Genomic DNA, 15,804 nt, shown 5'->3' with positions numbered 1-15,804 from the left:
TTCTTTCAAAGTTCTGTTTATTTTTATTGAGATATAATTGACATTTAACATATGTTGTATACCTGGGGAGCTACAGCAAAGTGAGTGACCCCTTGCTCAAGCTGGCGACCTTGGGCTTCAAGCCAGCAACCTTTGGGCTCAAGTTAGTGACCATGAGGTCATTCATGTCTATGATCCTATGCTCAAGCCAGTGACCCTGCACTCAAGCTGGTGAGCCGGTGCTCAAGCCGGATGAGCCCACGCTCAAGCTGACATCCTCGGAGTTTTGAACATGGGTCCTCTGCCTCCCAGTCCGACACTCTATCCACTGTGCCACCACCTGGTCAGGCAGAGCCCTGTATTTTATTGTAATTACCTGCTTGCATATTTCTGATACGAAAGAATGGCCACGGTGCATGTTTCTGATAAGGAAACTGTCAGGAGCCTGATTAACAGGCTCTTGATGAACAGGATTGTGTAGTGACACAAGAGGTAAGGTTTCTGAGTAATTGTATGTTGTAACTATATATTTAAAAGGAAGTCATTGGCCCTGGCCGGTTGGCTCAGCGGTAGAGCGTCGGCCTGGTGTGCGGGGGACCCGGGTTCGATTCCCGGCCAGGGCACATAGGAGAAGCGCCCATTTGCTTCTCCACCCCCTCCTCCTTCCTCTCTGTCTCTCTCTTCCCCTCCCGCAGCAGAGGCTCCAGTGGAGCAAAGATGGCCCGGGCGCTGGGGATGGCTCCTTGGCCTCTGCCCCAGGCGCTGGAGTGGCTCTGGTCGCGGCAGAGCGACGCCCCGGAGGGGCAGAGCATCGTCCCCTGGTGGGCAGAGCGTAGCCCCTGGTGGGCGTGCCAGGTGGATCCCGGTCGGGCGCATGCGGGAGTCTGTCTGTCTCTCCCCATTTCCAGCTTCAGAAAAATACAAAAAAAAATAAATAAATAAAATAAAAGGAAGTCATTACAGTTATATACATATGTTGAAGTATGCATTATATTTTCTTTTTTCAGTAAGAAAATCATTTTTGAGTTACAACAAAACTATCTGGGGTCCTTTGGAACTTGTGGAGAAGCTGTACCCAGAAGCAGAGGAAATAGGGGCCAGTGTCCGGGATCTACCTGGTCTTAAGTAAGTACTGTTATTACTTGTTCATTCCCAATTACAGTAGTATATTTATTGTTCCTTAAAAGTGTCTCACATTCTAGTTTATCTTCTCTGAGCCTTAAGTAGCCTTCTTTGATTCTTTCCTAATAAGATTCTTTTTTTTTTTTTTTTTTTTTGTGACAGAAAGAGAGACAGATAGTGACAGACAGGGAGAGAGATGAGAAGCATCAGATCTTCATTGTGGCTCCTTAGTTGTTCACTGACTGCTTTCTCATATGTGCCTTGACCTAGGGGTTATAGCAGAGCAAGTGACCCCTTGCTCAAGCCAACGAGCTTGGGTTTCAAGCCAGCGACCTTTGATCTCAATCCAGCAACCATGGGGTTATGTCTGTGGTCCCACATTCAAGCCAGTGACCCTGTGCTCAAGCTGGTTGAGCCCATACTCAAGCCAGCGACCTCGGGATTTCAAATCTAGGTCCTCTGTGTCCTGGTCCAGTGCTGTAACCACTGCACCACCACCTGGTCAGGCAAATTCTGTTAATTCTTTATGGTTCAGCTCAAATTTCATTTCTTTTATGGTTTTTCTTAGCCCTTTCAGTAAGAATTAGCTGCTTTTTCTTTTATATTCTTATCACAATAGTCATTCCTTTATTATAATCAGTTCTGCATTGGATTGCAGGAAACTGTAAGTCATTTTAAGGTAGGATATATCAATTACACATTTCTGTTTCCTGAGTGTTAAAATATTTTGCAATAGGCAGTCAGTAACAATTGTTGGGGAGTGATTTAGGCTAAATCTGGCAAAGGCTCAGGAGATTTGAGTTTTCAGATAGGCCATTTATATAACATAGGACATGTGCAAATTACTTCCTCTGAAAATTGGGACCTATAGTTTCACCTGCCTGTTTCACTAGTCAAATGTATATGAAATGTCTTAAAAGCTGACTATTTTAGCTAATAACTCATGAGTGTTGAGATTATCTTAATTTTACAGGTATAAAGTATTGTTAAGGCTAAGGTCTTACATTTTTTAGGATATGATTAAGATGTAAGAGCTCCCGCCTGACCAGGCGATGGCACAGTAGATAGAGGATTGGACTGGGATGCAAAGGACTCAGGTTCAAAACCCCGAGATCGCCAGCTTGATAGTGTGGGCTCATCTGGTTTGAGCACGGGCTCACCACCTTGAGTGGGGGGTCGCTGGCTTGAGCATGAGATTATAGACATGACCTCATGGTTGCTGGCTTGAGCCCAAGGGTGCTGGCTTGAGGAAAGGGTCACTCACTTTGCTGTAACCCCCCGGTCAAGGCACATATGAAAAAGCAATCAGTGAACAACTAAGGTGCTGCAACGAAGAATTGATGCTTCTCATCTCTCTCCCTTCCGGTCTGTCTGTCCCTATCTGTCCCTCTCACTGACTCTCTCTCTGTCACTGTCAAAAAAAAAACAGAAAAAGAAAAGAAAATGTAAGAGCTTCCTTTAGTTCATCTTACTTAATTCTTCTGAATGAGAAGATGCTTTTTTGACGCTTTGCATTTTCTGTCAGATCATCAGTTTGCTTTCTTTTAGATAGGTGTATAATTTAGGGTTTGTGTGTTATAGGCAATATCATAGTGTTTTCTGGCTATCACAGCATCCAGATGTTTGCAAGTTGTACTTAATTGAGTGATAAAAGTAAGTAGCTGCTATTTATTAAACACTATATCAGAATAATAGAGTAGTTATTTTACATGAATGATTTCATTTAGTGCTTAAATCAGTCTTGTAGGATAGAGATTATTATTATAATAATTGTATAGATATGAAAAATAAAGGTTAGAGAAGTATAGTTAATAAGGAGCAAAGCCAGGATTCAAACCCAGTTTTAGAGTTAGATGGCAAGTAATATTATACTTGATGTTTCTTATTTTTATTTTAAATTTTTTTTATAGTTTATTATTTTATTTTTCAATTACATTTCATAATTATTTTGTATTAGTTTCAGGTATACAACATAGCAACACTTGATGTTTCTTTTTTTTTTTTTTTCTTTTTTTTTTTTTTTTTTGCATTTTTCTGAAGCTGGAAACAGGGAGAGACAGTCAGACAGACTCCCGCATGCGCCCGACCGGGATCCACCCGGCACGCCCACCATGGAGCGATGCTCTGCCCACCAGGGGGCGATGCTCTGCCCATCCTGGGCGTCGCCATGTTGCGACCAGAGCCACTCTAGCGCCTGAGGCAGAGGCCACAGAGCCATCCCCAGCGCCCGGGCCATTTTTGCTCCAATGGAGCCTTAGCTGCGGGAGGGGAAGAGAGAGACAGAGAGGAAGGTGCGGCGGAGGGGTGGAGAAGCAAATGGGCGCTTCTCCTGTGTGCCCTGGCCGGGAATCGAACTCGGGTCCTCCGCACGCTAGGCCGACGCTCTACCGCTGAGCCAACCGGCCAGGGCCTGATGTTTCTTATAGTGGTAGATTAAGTATAGTGATTTTTTTTTAATTGAGAGGACAGGAGATAGAGAGACTCCTGCATGTTTCCCAACCAGGATCCACCCTGCAACCCCTGTCTGGAATCAACCAAGCTATTTTTAGCACATGAGGCTGCCATTCAATGAAGCTGTCCACAGCACCTGGGGCTGATGCTTGAACCATTGTAGCCACTGGCTGTGGAAGGGGAAGAGGGTGAGAAAGGGGAGAGTGAGAGGCAGAGAAGCAGAGTTGCTTCTCTTCTGTGCCCTTACCGGGAATTGACCTGGGATGTCTGCACACTAGGCTGACACTCTATCCACTGATCCAACCAGCCAGGGCCAATATAATGATTTTTAAATTTTTTTTATTGAGAGTAGGAGATACAGAGACGGATTCTGAACATGCAACCTGACCGGGATCCACTCAGCAACCCCCATCTGGGGTTGATGCTCTGCCTATCTGGGGCTGCTTGCTACTGAGCTATTTTTAGCAGCTCCACCAAGCCATCCCCAGAGCCTGGGACCAGTGCGCTTGAATCAATTGAGCCATGGCTACAGGAGGTGAAGAGAGAGAGAAGGGAGAGGCGGAGGGGTGGAGAAGCAGATGGTTGCCTCTCTTGTGTTCCCTGACTGGGAATTGAACCCAGGACTTCCACATGCCGGGTTGATGGTCTGCTGCTGAGCCAACCGGCCAGGGCCCAGTATAGTGATTTTTAACAAAGATAAGGGAATTTTAACTCTTAAAAAGAGAAGTATAAGATTGGTTTTATTTTAAAATGGAAATACATATTTATATTGTTGTTATTTTATTTTATTTTATTTTATTTTTTACAGAGACAGAGAGAGGGATAGACAGGGACAGACAGATAAGAACGGAGAGAGATGAGAAGCATCAATCATTAGTTTTTTGTTGTGGCACTTTAGTTGTTCATTGATTGCTTTTTCATATGTGCCTTGACTGTGGGGGCACAGCAGACCGAGTAACCCCTTGCTCAAGCCAGCAACCTTGGGTCTGAGCTGGTGAGCTTTTTGCTCAAACCATATGAGCCTGTGCTCAAGCTGGCGACCTCTGGGTCTCGAACCTGATCCTCCGCATCCCAGTCCAACGCTCTATCCATTGCGCCACCACCTAGTCAGGCTCATATTATTTTTAAAAAGCTAAATTCTACACAAGTAAAAAATGTGTTCCGAAGATTAGTGTTCATCAAAATGTTAAGCCATAAGAAACTAACTTTTAGGAGTGAAGATTATGTTTCTTTCCATACTACCTGCCAAAATGTTCTCTGAATAAGAAAACAAAAAAATGTGTTTTTTCCTTTAAAAAATCATGCATATTCTGTTAGATTTTCTTGTAATTTTACTAAATGATTGAACTTGGATAAGAGGTATGAGATTTAATATTTAAGGACAATTGGATAAAAATAACATTTAAAAAATAGCAAGCAGCCTGGTAATTTCTCTCTAATTCCCAACTTGGTACCTCTTTTGCTTTGTTATGATTAAAAATTTTTTTTTAGCAAAAGAGAGAGGGACAGACAGACAGAAATGGAGAAAGATGAGAAACATCAACTCATAGTTGCGGCACCTTAGTTATTCATTGATTGCTTTCTCATGTATGTGCCTTGAGTGGGGGGCTCCAGCCAAGCCAGTGACCCCTTGCTTAAGCCAATGACCTTGAGCTCAAGCCAGCAATCTCTGGGCTCAATCAAGCAACCATAGGGTCATGTCTATAATCCCATGTTCAAGCAGGCGACCCCCTGCTCAAGCTGGTCAGCCCACACTCAAGCCAAATGTGCCTGTGCTCAAGCCGCCAACCTCCGGGTTTCAAACCTGGGACCTCAGCTTCTCAGGCTTATGGTCTATCCACTGCACTACCACCTAGTCAAGCTGTTACTATTTTTATGTTTGGATATAATATCAGTTATTTTTTGAAGGCATTATACTGCTCTATTGATGAGTTTTGCATATTCAGTTTTAGAAGGCTAAGCTTATTCTGACTAAATATTTCTTGTAGAAATATTCTCACTTTTTAGAGAGTCATTTCTTCCAAGGCATAAAGTGGTACCTAGACGTTCTGCAGGTGCATATTTACCTTAGAGACCTAAATAGCTCTCAGGGATTGGTTTGCATGCTCACAGAGCTGGCTTAAAACTAGAGAGATGAAGACAAAACTGTGATAAGTTACTTCTTTTCTTTTTTAATGTGTACCTCAACAGAGGTAGAACACAGAGTCATTATCTTTGGTCTGGTACTGTTGTCTTACCAATTGGTTTTGCTTTTGTAGGACCCCCCTGGGTCGTGCAAGAGCGTGGCTTCGATTAGCCCTCATGCAAAAAAAAATGGCTGATTATCTTCGTTGCTTAATTATTCAGAGGGATCTCTTGAGGTTAGTACCCTTAAATTGGTTCATTTTCATTTTTTATTTCATTTATATCCTGTCTTCTAGAAAGCACTGAAGATGTAGTAAAAAAGGATTTATAAAATACAATAAGATGTCATAAAATAAAGTGAGAAGCAAAATGAGTGAGAAAATCATGGTGGGGACATAACATTAATAAGGAGCTAGCCTGAAAAATGAATATAACAAGCTTTATATCTAAGTTAGTTTCATTTTTAAAAGCCTAATACACATTTTTTTCAGAATCACAGTTATTTCTATGAATAAAAATTTATAGTGGAATTTGGGGCTTTACTCCAAGAGGTCTCTTTTTAGATCTTGAACATCCAAACTACTGCTTTAATTGTGTTGTGGGTCTTAGTGAGGCAGACTCCTGCATGTGCCCTGACCGGGATCCACTGGCAACCCATGTGGGGCCAATGCTTGAGTACTGAGCTAGTTTTAGTGCCTGAGGCTGTTGTGCTCTGACAGAGCTATCCTCAGCGCCCCAGGCCACAATTGAGCCAGTTGAGCCACCGGCTTCAGGAGGGGAAGAAGGAGAGAAGGGCAAGAGAGGAGGAGGATAGAAGCAGATGGTCGCTTCTCCTGTGTGTCCTGACCAGGAATCGAACCCAGAATGTTCATACACTGGGCCAATGCTCTATCCACTGAGCCACCAGCCAAGTCCTCTATTTTTTATTTTTTTAAAATCTTCAGTTTAAATTGAAGGCCAATTTCAAATGGTTAAGACAGACTTTCAAAGTAATGTAATCAGTTATCAAAAGCAGTGGGTCCATGGTGGCCCCTCCACTTATCCCCTTGTTTCTTCAGAGTCTCCCTCTGATATTCTGGAGAATTTGATCATTTTTTATTGTACGTGTGACTGCAGTGGTACATCTTGGTTTTCCTTTGTTTTTTTATTATTATTATTTTTTAAATGGAAATTTAACAAATAATTTTTATTATAAGTTTATCTCAGGTATTACATAGACTATACTGATACTAAAAATTATTTGTTGTTTATCTGAAGTTTAAAATTAACTAGATGTCTTGTACTTTATCTGGCGGCCCTGCCCACCTTATTTTTTTTTTAAATTAATTTTAATGGGGTGACATTGATAAATCAGGGTACATATGTTCAGAGAAAACATCTCTAGGTTATTTTGACATTTGATTATGCTGCATTCCCATCACCCAAAGTCCAGTTGTCTTCTGTCACCTTCTAACTGGTTTTCTTTGTGCCCCTCCCCTCCCCTCCCCCCTCCCTCTCTTCCTCCCCACCCTGTAACCTCCACACTCTTGTCCATGTCTCTGAGTCTCATTTTTTTTTTTTAAAGATTTTATTTATTCATTATAGAGAGGGAAGAGAGAAAGAGAGAGAGAGAAGGGGGGAGGAGCAGGAAGCATCAACTCCCATATGTGCCTTGACCAGGCAAACCCAGGGTTTTGAACCAGCAACCTCAGCATTTCCAGGTTGACGCTTTATCCACTGTGCCACCACAGGTCAGGCTCTGAGTCTCATTTTTATGTCCTACCTATGTATAGAATCATATAGTTCTTAGTTTTTTCTGATTTACTTATTTCGCTCAGTATAATGTTATCAAGGTCCATCCATGTTGTTGTAAGTGATCCAATGTCATCATTTCTTATGGCTGAGTAGTATTCCATAGTATATATGTACCAAAGCTTTTTAATCCACTCGTCCATTGACGGACACTTGGGCTGTTTCCAGATCTTTGCTATTGTGAACAATGCTGCCATAAACATGGGTGTGCATTTCTTCTTTTCAAACAGTGCTATGGTGTTCTTGGGGTATATTCCTAAAAGTGGTATAGCTGGGTCAGAAGGCAGTTCGATTTTTAATTTTTTTAAGAATCTCCATACTGTTTTCCACAGTGGCTGCACCAGTCTGCATTCCCACCAGCAGTGCAGGAGGGTTCCCTTTTCTCCACATCCTCGCCAGCACTTGTTCTGTGTTGTTTTGTTGATGAGCGCCATTCTGACTGTTGTGAGATGATATCTTATTGTGGTTTTAATTTGCATTTCTCTAATGAATAGTGATGTTGAGCATTTTTTCATATGCCTATTGGCCATCTGTATGTCCTCTTTGGAGAAGTGTCTTCATTTCTTTTGCCCGTTTTTTGATTGGATTGTTTGTCTTCCTGGTATTGAGTTTTACAAGTTCTCTATAAATTTTGGTTATTAACCCCTCATCAGACATATTGTCAAATATTTTGTCCCATTGTGTAGTTTGTCTTTAGCTGTGCAAAACTTTTTAGTTTGATATAGTCCCATTTGTTTATCTTGTCTTTTATTTCACTTGCCCGTGGAGATAAATCGGCAAATATATTGCTGCGAGAGATGTCAGAGAGCTTACTGCCTATGTTTTCTTCTAAGATGCTTATGGGTTTTATGGCTTACATTTAAGTCTTTTATCCATTTTGAGTTTATTTTTGTGAATGGTGTAAGTTGGTGGTCTAGTTTCATTTTTTTTGCAGGTAGCTGTCCAGTTTTCCCAACACCGTTTGTTGAAGAGGCTGTCTTTACTCCAATGTATTCTCTTACCTCCTTTGTCAAATATCAGTTGTCCATAAAAGTGTGGGTTTATTTCTTGGTTCTCAGTTCTGTTCCATTCATCTATATGCCTGTTTTTATGCCAGTACCAGGCTGTTTTGAGTATAATGTCCTTGTAGTATAACTTGATATCTGAAAGTGTGATACCTTCCACTTTATTCTTCCTTTTCAAGATTGCTGAGGCTATTCGTGTTCTCTTTTGGTTCCATATAAAGTTTTGGAATATGTGTTCTATATCTTTGAAGTAAGTCATTGGTATTTTAATTGGTATTGCATTGAATTTATAAATTGCTTTGGGTAATATAGACATTTTAATGATGTTTATTCTTCCTAACCATGAGCACGGTATATGCTTCCACTTGTTTGTATCTTCCCTGAGTTCTTTTATCAATGTTTTATAATTTTCCAAGTACAAGTCTTTAATCTACCTGGTTAAATTTATTCCTAGGTACTTTAGTTTTTTGGTTGCAATGGTGAAGGGGATTGCTTCCTTAATTTTTCTTTCTGACAGTTCATTGTTAGTGTATAAAAATGCCTCTGACTTTTGAGTATTAATTTTATATCCTGCTACCTTGCTGAATTCATTTATCAGGTCCAGTAGTTTTTTGACTGAGACTTTAGGGTTTCCTATATACAATATCATATCATCTGCAAATAATGATAGTTTTACTTCTTCTTTTCCAATTTGGATGCCTTTTATTTCTTTTTCTTGTCTGATTGCTGTGGCTAGGACTTCCAGAACTATGTTGAATAAGAGTGGTGAAAAAGGGTCAACCCTGCCTTGTTCCTGATCTTAAGGGAATTGCTTTTAATTTTTGCCCATTGAGTATGATGTTGGCTGTGGGTTTGTCATAGATGGCCTTTATCATGTTGAGGTATGTTCCCTGTATTCCCACTTTGCTGAGAGTTTTGATCATGAATGGGTGCTGGATTTTATCAAATGCTTTTTCTGCATCTATTGATGTTATCATGTGGTTTTTCTCCTTCCTTTTGTTTATGTGATGAATCACATTGATTGATTTGCAAATATTGTACCAGCCTTGCCTCCCAAGAATAAATCCCACTTGATCATGGTGTATGAATTTTTTGAAATAGCTTGAGAAGGATAGGAGTTAGTTCTTCTTTGAATATTTGGTGGAATTCACTTGTGAAGCCATCAGGCCCAGGACTTTTCTTTTTTGGGAGTTTTTTGATAACTGTTTCAATCTCATTTGTTGTAATTGGTCTGTTTAGGTTTTCTGATTCCTCCAGATTAATTTTTGGAAGACTATATGTTTCAAGGAATTTGTCCATTTCATCTAGGTTGTCTAGTTTTTTGGCGTACAGTTCTTCATAGTATTTTCTTACAGTATTTTGTATTTCTGTTGTGTCAGTTGTTATTTCTCCACTCTCATTTCTAATTTTATTTGAGTCCTCTCTCTTTTTTTCTTGGTGAGTCTGGTTAAAGGTTCATCGATCTTGTTTACCTTTTCAGAGAACCAGCTCCTGGTTTCATTGATCCTCTGTATTGTTTCTTTAGCCTCTATGTCATTTATTTCTGCTCTGATCTTTATTATTTCCTTCCTTCTACTAGCTCTGGGCTTTACTTGCTGTTCTTTTTCTAGTTCTTTTAGATGCAGGGTCAAGTTGTTTATTTGAGCTTTTTCTAGCTTCTTTTTTTTTTTGATGATTTTTTTTTAAATTTTATTTTATTTTTATTTTTTTACAGAGACAGAGAGAGAGTCAGTGTGAGGGATAGACAGGGACAGACAGACAGGAACAGAGAGATGAGAAGCATCAATCATTAGTTTTTCGTTGTGCATTGCGACACCTTAGTTGTTCATTGATTGCTTTCTCATATGTGCCTTGACCACGGGCCTTCAGCAGACCGAATAACCCCTTGCTCAAGCCAGCGACCTTGGATCCAAGCTGGCGAGCTTTTTGCTCAAGCCAGATGAGCCCGCGCTCAATCTGGCAACCTCGGGGTCTCGAACCTGGGTCTTCCACATCCCAGTCTGACGCTCTATCCACTGCGCCACCGCCTGGTCAGGCTTTCTAGCTGCTTGAGGTATACCTGTAATGCTATGGACTTCCCTCTCAGGACTGCTTTTGCTGTGTCCCATTAATTTTGAGTTGATGTATGCTCATTATCGTTCATTTCTAGGATTTTTAAAAATTAATAAATTTATTTATTTATTTTTTACAGAGACAGAGAGTAAGTCAGAGAGAGAGATAGACAGGGACAGACAGACAGGAACGGAGAGAGATGAGAAGCATCAATCATTAGTTTTTCATTGCACGTTGCAACACCTTAGTTGTTCATTGATTGCTTTCTCATACGTGCCTTGACCGCTGGCCTTCAACAGACCGAGTAACCCCTTGCTTGAGCCAGCGACCTTGGGTCCAAGCTGGTGAGCTTTGCTCAAACCAGATGAGCCCGTGCTCAAGCTGGTGACCTTGGGGTCTCGAACCGGGGTCCTCTGCATCCAAGTTGATGCTCTATCCACTGTGCCACCTCCTGGTCAGGCTCTAGGAATTTTTTTATTTCTTCTTTGATCTCATTGTTAACCCATTCGTTATTTAATAACATGCTATTTAGTTTCCAAGTGTTTGAATATTTTCCAGTTTTTCTGTTGTGGTTGATTTCTAGTTTCATGCCATTGTGATCAGAGAAAGTGCTTAATATGATTTCAATCTTTTTAAATTTGTTGAGACCGCTTTTGTGCCCTAACATTTGGACTATCCTAGAGAATGTACCATGAGCACTTGAAAAGAATGTATATTCTCCTGCTTTAGGGTGAAAGGTTCTGAAGATATCTATTAAACCGATTTGATCTAGTATGTCCTTTAAGTTTGCTGTTTCTTTGTTAATTTTCTTTCTTGAGGATCTATCTAGTGATGTTAGTAGGGTATTGAAATCCCCTACTATTATAGTATTGCTGTTGATCTCGCCCTTTAAATCCATCAAAGTCTGCTTTATATATTTAGGTGCTCCTATATTAGGTGCATAGATATTTATAACAGTTATATCTTCCTGTTGGATTGCTCCCTTTATCATTATGTAGTGACCTTCTTTATCTCTTACTATAGCCTTTGTTTTAAAGTCCAATTTGTCTGATATAAGTATTGCTACCCCAGCTTTTTTTTATTTCCATTTGCATGAAATATTTTTTCCATTCTTTTACCTTCAGTGTATGTGCATCTTTTGTTTTAAGGTGTGTCTCTTATAGACAGAATATGTATGGGTCCTGTTTTCTTATCCACGCAGCTACCCTATGTCTTTTGATTGAATCATTTAATCCATTTACATTTAAGGTTATTATTGATATGTAGTTGTTTATTGCCATTTTATTCTTTAAAACTGTATTCCTCTTTTGCTATATTCTTTTTCTCCTTTGATCTGTTTACAACAGGCCCCTTAGCATTTCTTGCAGCATTGGTTTGGTTGTAGTGAATTCCTTGAGTGTTTTTTTGTCTGGAAAGCTTTTTATTTCTCTTTCAATTTTAAATGATAGCCTTGCTGGATAAAGTAGTCTTGGTTGTAGGCTCTTTTTCTGTGTTACTTTGAATATTTCTTGCCATTCCGTTCTGGCCTCAAGTGTTTCTGTTGAGAAGTCAGAAGTCATCCTTATAGGGGCTCCTTTGTAGGTGATAGTCTTTTTTTCGCTAGCAGCCTTTAATATTTTCTCTTATCACTTAACTTTGGTATTTTGATTATGGTGTGTCTTGGTGTAGATTTCTTTGAGTTTCTCTTTAATGGAGTTCTCTGTGCTTCTTGAACTTGTGAGATGTTTTCCTGCCTTAATTGAGGGAAGTTTTCAGCTATGATATGTTTGAACAAAGTCTCTATCCCTTGTTCTTTCTCTTCTTCAGGAACCCCTATGATGCGGATGTTATTTCTCTTCATGTTGTCACAGAGCTCTCTTAGAGTTTCCTCAGACTTTTTGAGTCTCTTTTCTTTTTTCTGCTCTGCCTCCATGCTTCATTTATCTTGTCCTGTAACTCACTGATTCGATTCTCAGCTTCATCCATCCTGCTTTTAATTCCTTCCATTGTGTTCTTCATTTCTGATATTGTATTTGTCATTTCTGACTGATTTTTTTTTTGTATTTTTCTGAAGTTGGAAATGGGGAGGCAGTCAGACACACTCCCGCATGCGCCCGACCGGGATCCACCCGGCGTGCCCACCAGGGGGCGATGCTCCACCTATGTGGGGCGTTGCTCTGTTGCAACCAGAGCCATTCTAGTGCCTGAGGCAGAGGCCATAAAGCTAACTTTGCTCCATGGAGCCTTGGCTGAGGGAAGGGAAGAGAGAGACAGAGAGGAAGGAGAGGGGGAGGGGTAGAGAAGCAGATGGGCGCTTCTTCTGTGTGTTCTGGCTGAGAATCAAACCCAGGACTCCTGCACACCAGGCTGATGGTCTACCACTGAGCCAACCGGCCAGGACCCTGACTGATTCTTTTTTATTATTTCAATGTTCTTTTTTATATTTGCTATCTCTTTATTTAAATGGTTGTAATGACCATTTATTGTTGTTCTAATATCTTTGAGCATCCTAACAATCGTTATTTTAAACTCTGCATCTGGTAATGGTTTTATCTGACTCATTCAGGTCCTTTTCTGGGGATTTCTCTTGATTCATTTGTGTTGCATTTCTTTGCCTTCTCATTTTTTCTGTGTAAAAGAAGGTTTTGGCCACTGGAGTCCACTGGGTGTGGCCTCTGTGTTCCCAAGCTGTGGTCTGTCTGCAGGCCAGCCACCCCCTCTGCTGTTGCTGCCTAGGGAGTTCGGGTATGGGCGTTTTCTGTGCCTGTCCTCTGGGGCTGTTGCTGTGGTTTCTGCCTCTCCTTCACGGGAGTGCCCTATGTTTTATTTTATTTTAATTAATTAAAGAAGAGGAGAGACAGACAGACTCCTACATGTATCCCTATCAGTATCTACCTGGCAGCCCCCTCTGGGGCCTAAGCTGGAATCAGCTGAGCTATCCTCAGCTTCCAGGGCCCTAGTTCTAACCAGGTGAGCTACTGGCTGTGAGATGGGAAGAGAGAAAGAAAGGTAAAGGGAGCGGGGAGAGAAGCAGATGGTCACTTCTCATGTGTGCCCTGACCGAGGATTGAACCCCGGACATCAAGATGCTGGGGCTGACGCTCTATCCACTAGCCAACCGGCCAGGGTGGTTTTCCTATTTTTAAAATGAGAATGACCATACTTTAAGCACTTGCAATTTCTCAATAATATTCTAAAGGTTAACTGAAGTGATTAAATACTATACATGGAAGTTTATGGGAAGGCATGATAGTGATAACTATTTTTTAATATGAATATTGAAGTATTAGTTTTTAAACTGTCCAGTTTCTTTCACATGTCTCTTATTTGAGCATTTCTTAGAATATAGAGTTCCATAAGTATCTTTTATTGGTTTTCTGGTAACATATCAATGCATATATCAAATGTACTGACTTGACTGTAGGTTTTGAAATGTTTCATATGTTCATTTCCTCACCTTAGTCTTTATGCCAAGGGTCTTAATAAGTACTAGAATTGAAAAGTCAACTGTAATAAAAAGGATAATCAGCCCTGGCTGGATAGCTCGGTTGGTTAGACCATTGTCGGGAAGAGCAGAGGTTGCCGGTTTGATACCTAGTCCGGGCACATCCAGGAGCAGGTTGATGTTCTTGTCTCTCTCTCTCACCCCCCCCCATTCCTCTTTCTCTAAAATTAATAAAATAAACTTCATTAAAAAAGGTGTTGTAATCAGATCAGTAATAGTTACTGTGTCTTCTGAGGGTCATAAACATCCCAGGTCTCAGTGATGTTTCTTTCTCTTTTGATCTCTCTTTGCTTCTCTTCTTTCTCATTCAACATTTTTTTTTCAATTTTATCTCCTTTAGTCTCTTTCTCAGACGTTTTCTGTATAGACATGTAAATCTCAAAAATTTTAAATGATTCAATATAGAAGGGCTAATTTGAAGATACCTAATATTTTTTTTTAAGTTCATTTTAGAGAGGAGAGGGAGAGACAGAGAGAGAGAAGTGGGGGAGGAGCTGGCACAACTCCCATATGTACCTTGACCAGGCAAGCCCAGGGTTTCGAACCGGCGACCTCAGCATTTCTAGGTCGATGCTTTATCCACTGCGCCATCACAGGTCGAAGATACCTAATATTTTTCGGTTCTATGTTTGTAATAAGGAGCTGAGATTTGAAAATTTAGTTTTTGAAATAAATTTGTGATTTAAGGTTTTTATTATTTTAATTTTCACAGTGAATTTTATGAGTATCATGCCCTAATGATGGAAGAAGAAGGAGCAGTAATAGTTGGGCTGCTGGTTGGCCTGAATGTGATAGATGCTAATCTGTGTGTAAAAGGAGAGGATTTAGACTCACAAGTAAGTAAAAATGACTAGTATCAAATATAGAATGTTTTAAATTTGCACTGTTCTTCTTTGATCCAGGTATTACTCTGAGTTGTAAATAGTGCTCTTAAAAAGTTAAGATAAGTTGAGAATGAAATTCTGTTGCATGTTAAAGGTACTTCTGATATTTCTCCCCTTTTAATATTTATAAATTCAGGTTGGAGTGATTGATTTTTCCATGTACTTAAAGAATGAAGATGAAATTGGAAATAAAGAAAGGTATGATTTTCTTAAATTATTTCACGTGCATTTTTATATATATATTTAGTGAGAGGAGGAGGGGAGGCAGAGAGATAGACTCTTGCATGTGCCCCAACCAGATTTCACCTGGCAAGCCACTAGGGGGCGATGCTCTGCCTATCTGGGGCATTGCTTCGTTGCTCAGCATCTGAGCTCTTCTTAGCACCTGAGGTGAGGCAATTGAGCCATCCTCAGTGCCCGAGGCCACCTCGCTCCAGTCAAGCCATGGCTGTAGGAGGCAAAGAGAAAGAAAGAGAGGGAAGTGAGAGGGGGAGGGATAGAACAGCAGATCGGTGCTTCTCCTGTGTGCCCTGCCTGAGAATCGAACCCAGAACATCCACACACTGGGCTGATGCTCCACCACTGGACCAACTGTCAGAGCCTTTTTTTTTTTGGTCAGAGGAGGGGAGATAGTGAGGCAGACTTCTGCATGTGCCCCCACTGAGATCCACCCAGGAACCTCATCTAGGGCTGATGCTCAAGTACTGAGCTATTTTTAGCACCTGAGGCTGACCTGCTCAGACCAACTGAGCTATCCTCAGCACCCAGGGCCATGCTTGAACCAATCAAGCTACTGGCTATGGGAGGGGAAGAGGAAGGCAGGGAAAGAAGCAGATGGTCGCTCCTCCTGTGTGTCCTAACTGGGAATCAAACCCTGGGTGTCCATATGCCGGGCTGACACTATCCACTGAGC

The 15,804-nt window shown here is 40.9% G+C and overlaps 1 protein-coding gene across 6 annotated transcripts in view; it reads left to right on the top strand.

Moving 5' to 3' along the window:
- Positions 1 to 15,804, top strand: part of RUFY2 (RUN and FYVE domain containing 2) — a 63,655-nt gene that overhangs the window by 5,572 nt on the left and 42,279 nt on the right. For 5 of the 6 annotated variants that reach the window (XM_066348968.1, XM_066348966.1, XM_066348967.1 and 2 more), the window contains exons 3-6: positions 987 to 1,104; positions 5,811 to 5,912; positions 14,720 to 14,843; positions 15,028 to 15,089. In XM_066348968.1, coding sequence (XP_066205065.1) covers positions 987 to 1,104; positions 5,811 to 5,912; positions 14,720 to 14,843; positions 15,028 to 15,089 — 406 coding nt within the window. The remainder of the gene's footprint in view (positions 1 to 986; positions 1,105 to 5,810; positions 5,913 to 14,719; positions 14,844 to 15,027; positions 15,090 to 15,804) is intronic. The other variant, XM_066348971.1, reaches the window with a different exon arrangement.

The sequence above is a fragment of the Saccopteryx leptura genome, chromosome 9, assembly GCF_036850995.1.
Source record: "Saccopteryx leptura isolate mSacLep1 chromosome 9, mSacLep1_pri_phased_curated, whole genome shotgun sequence".
NCBI lineage: Eukaryota > Metazoa > Chordata > Mammalia > Chiroptera > Emballonuridae > Saccopteryx > Saccopteryx leptura.
Note: the sequence above shows the minus strand (reverse complement) of the source record. Positions and strands in the feature narration are given on the sequence as shown.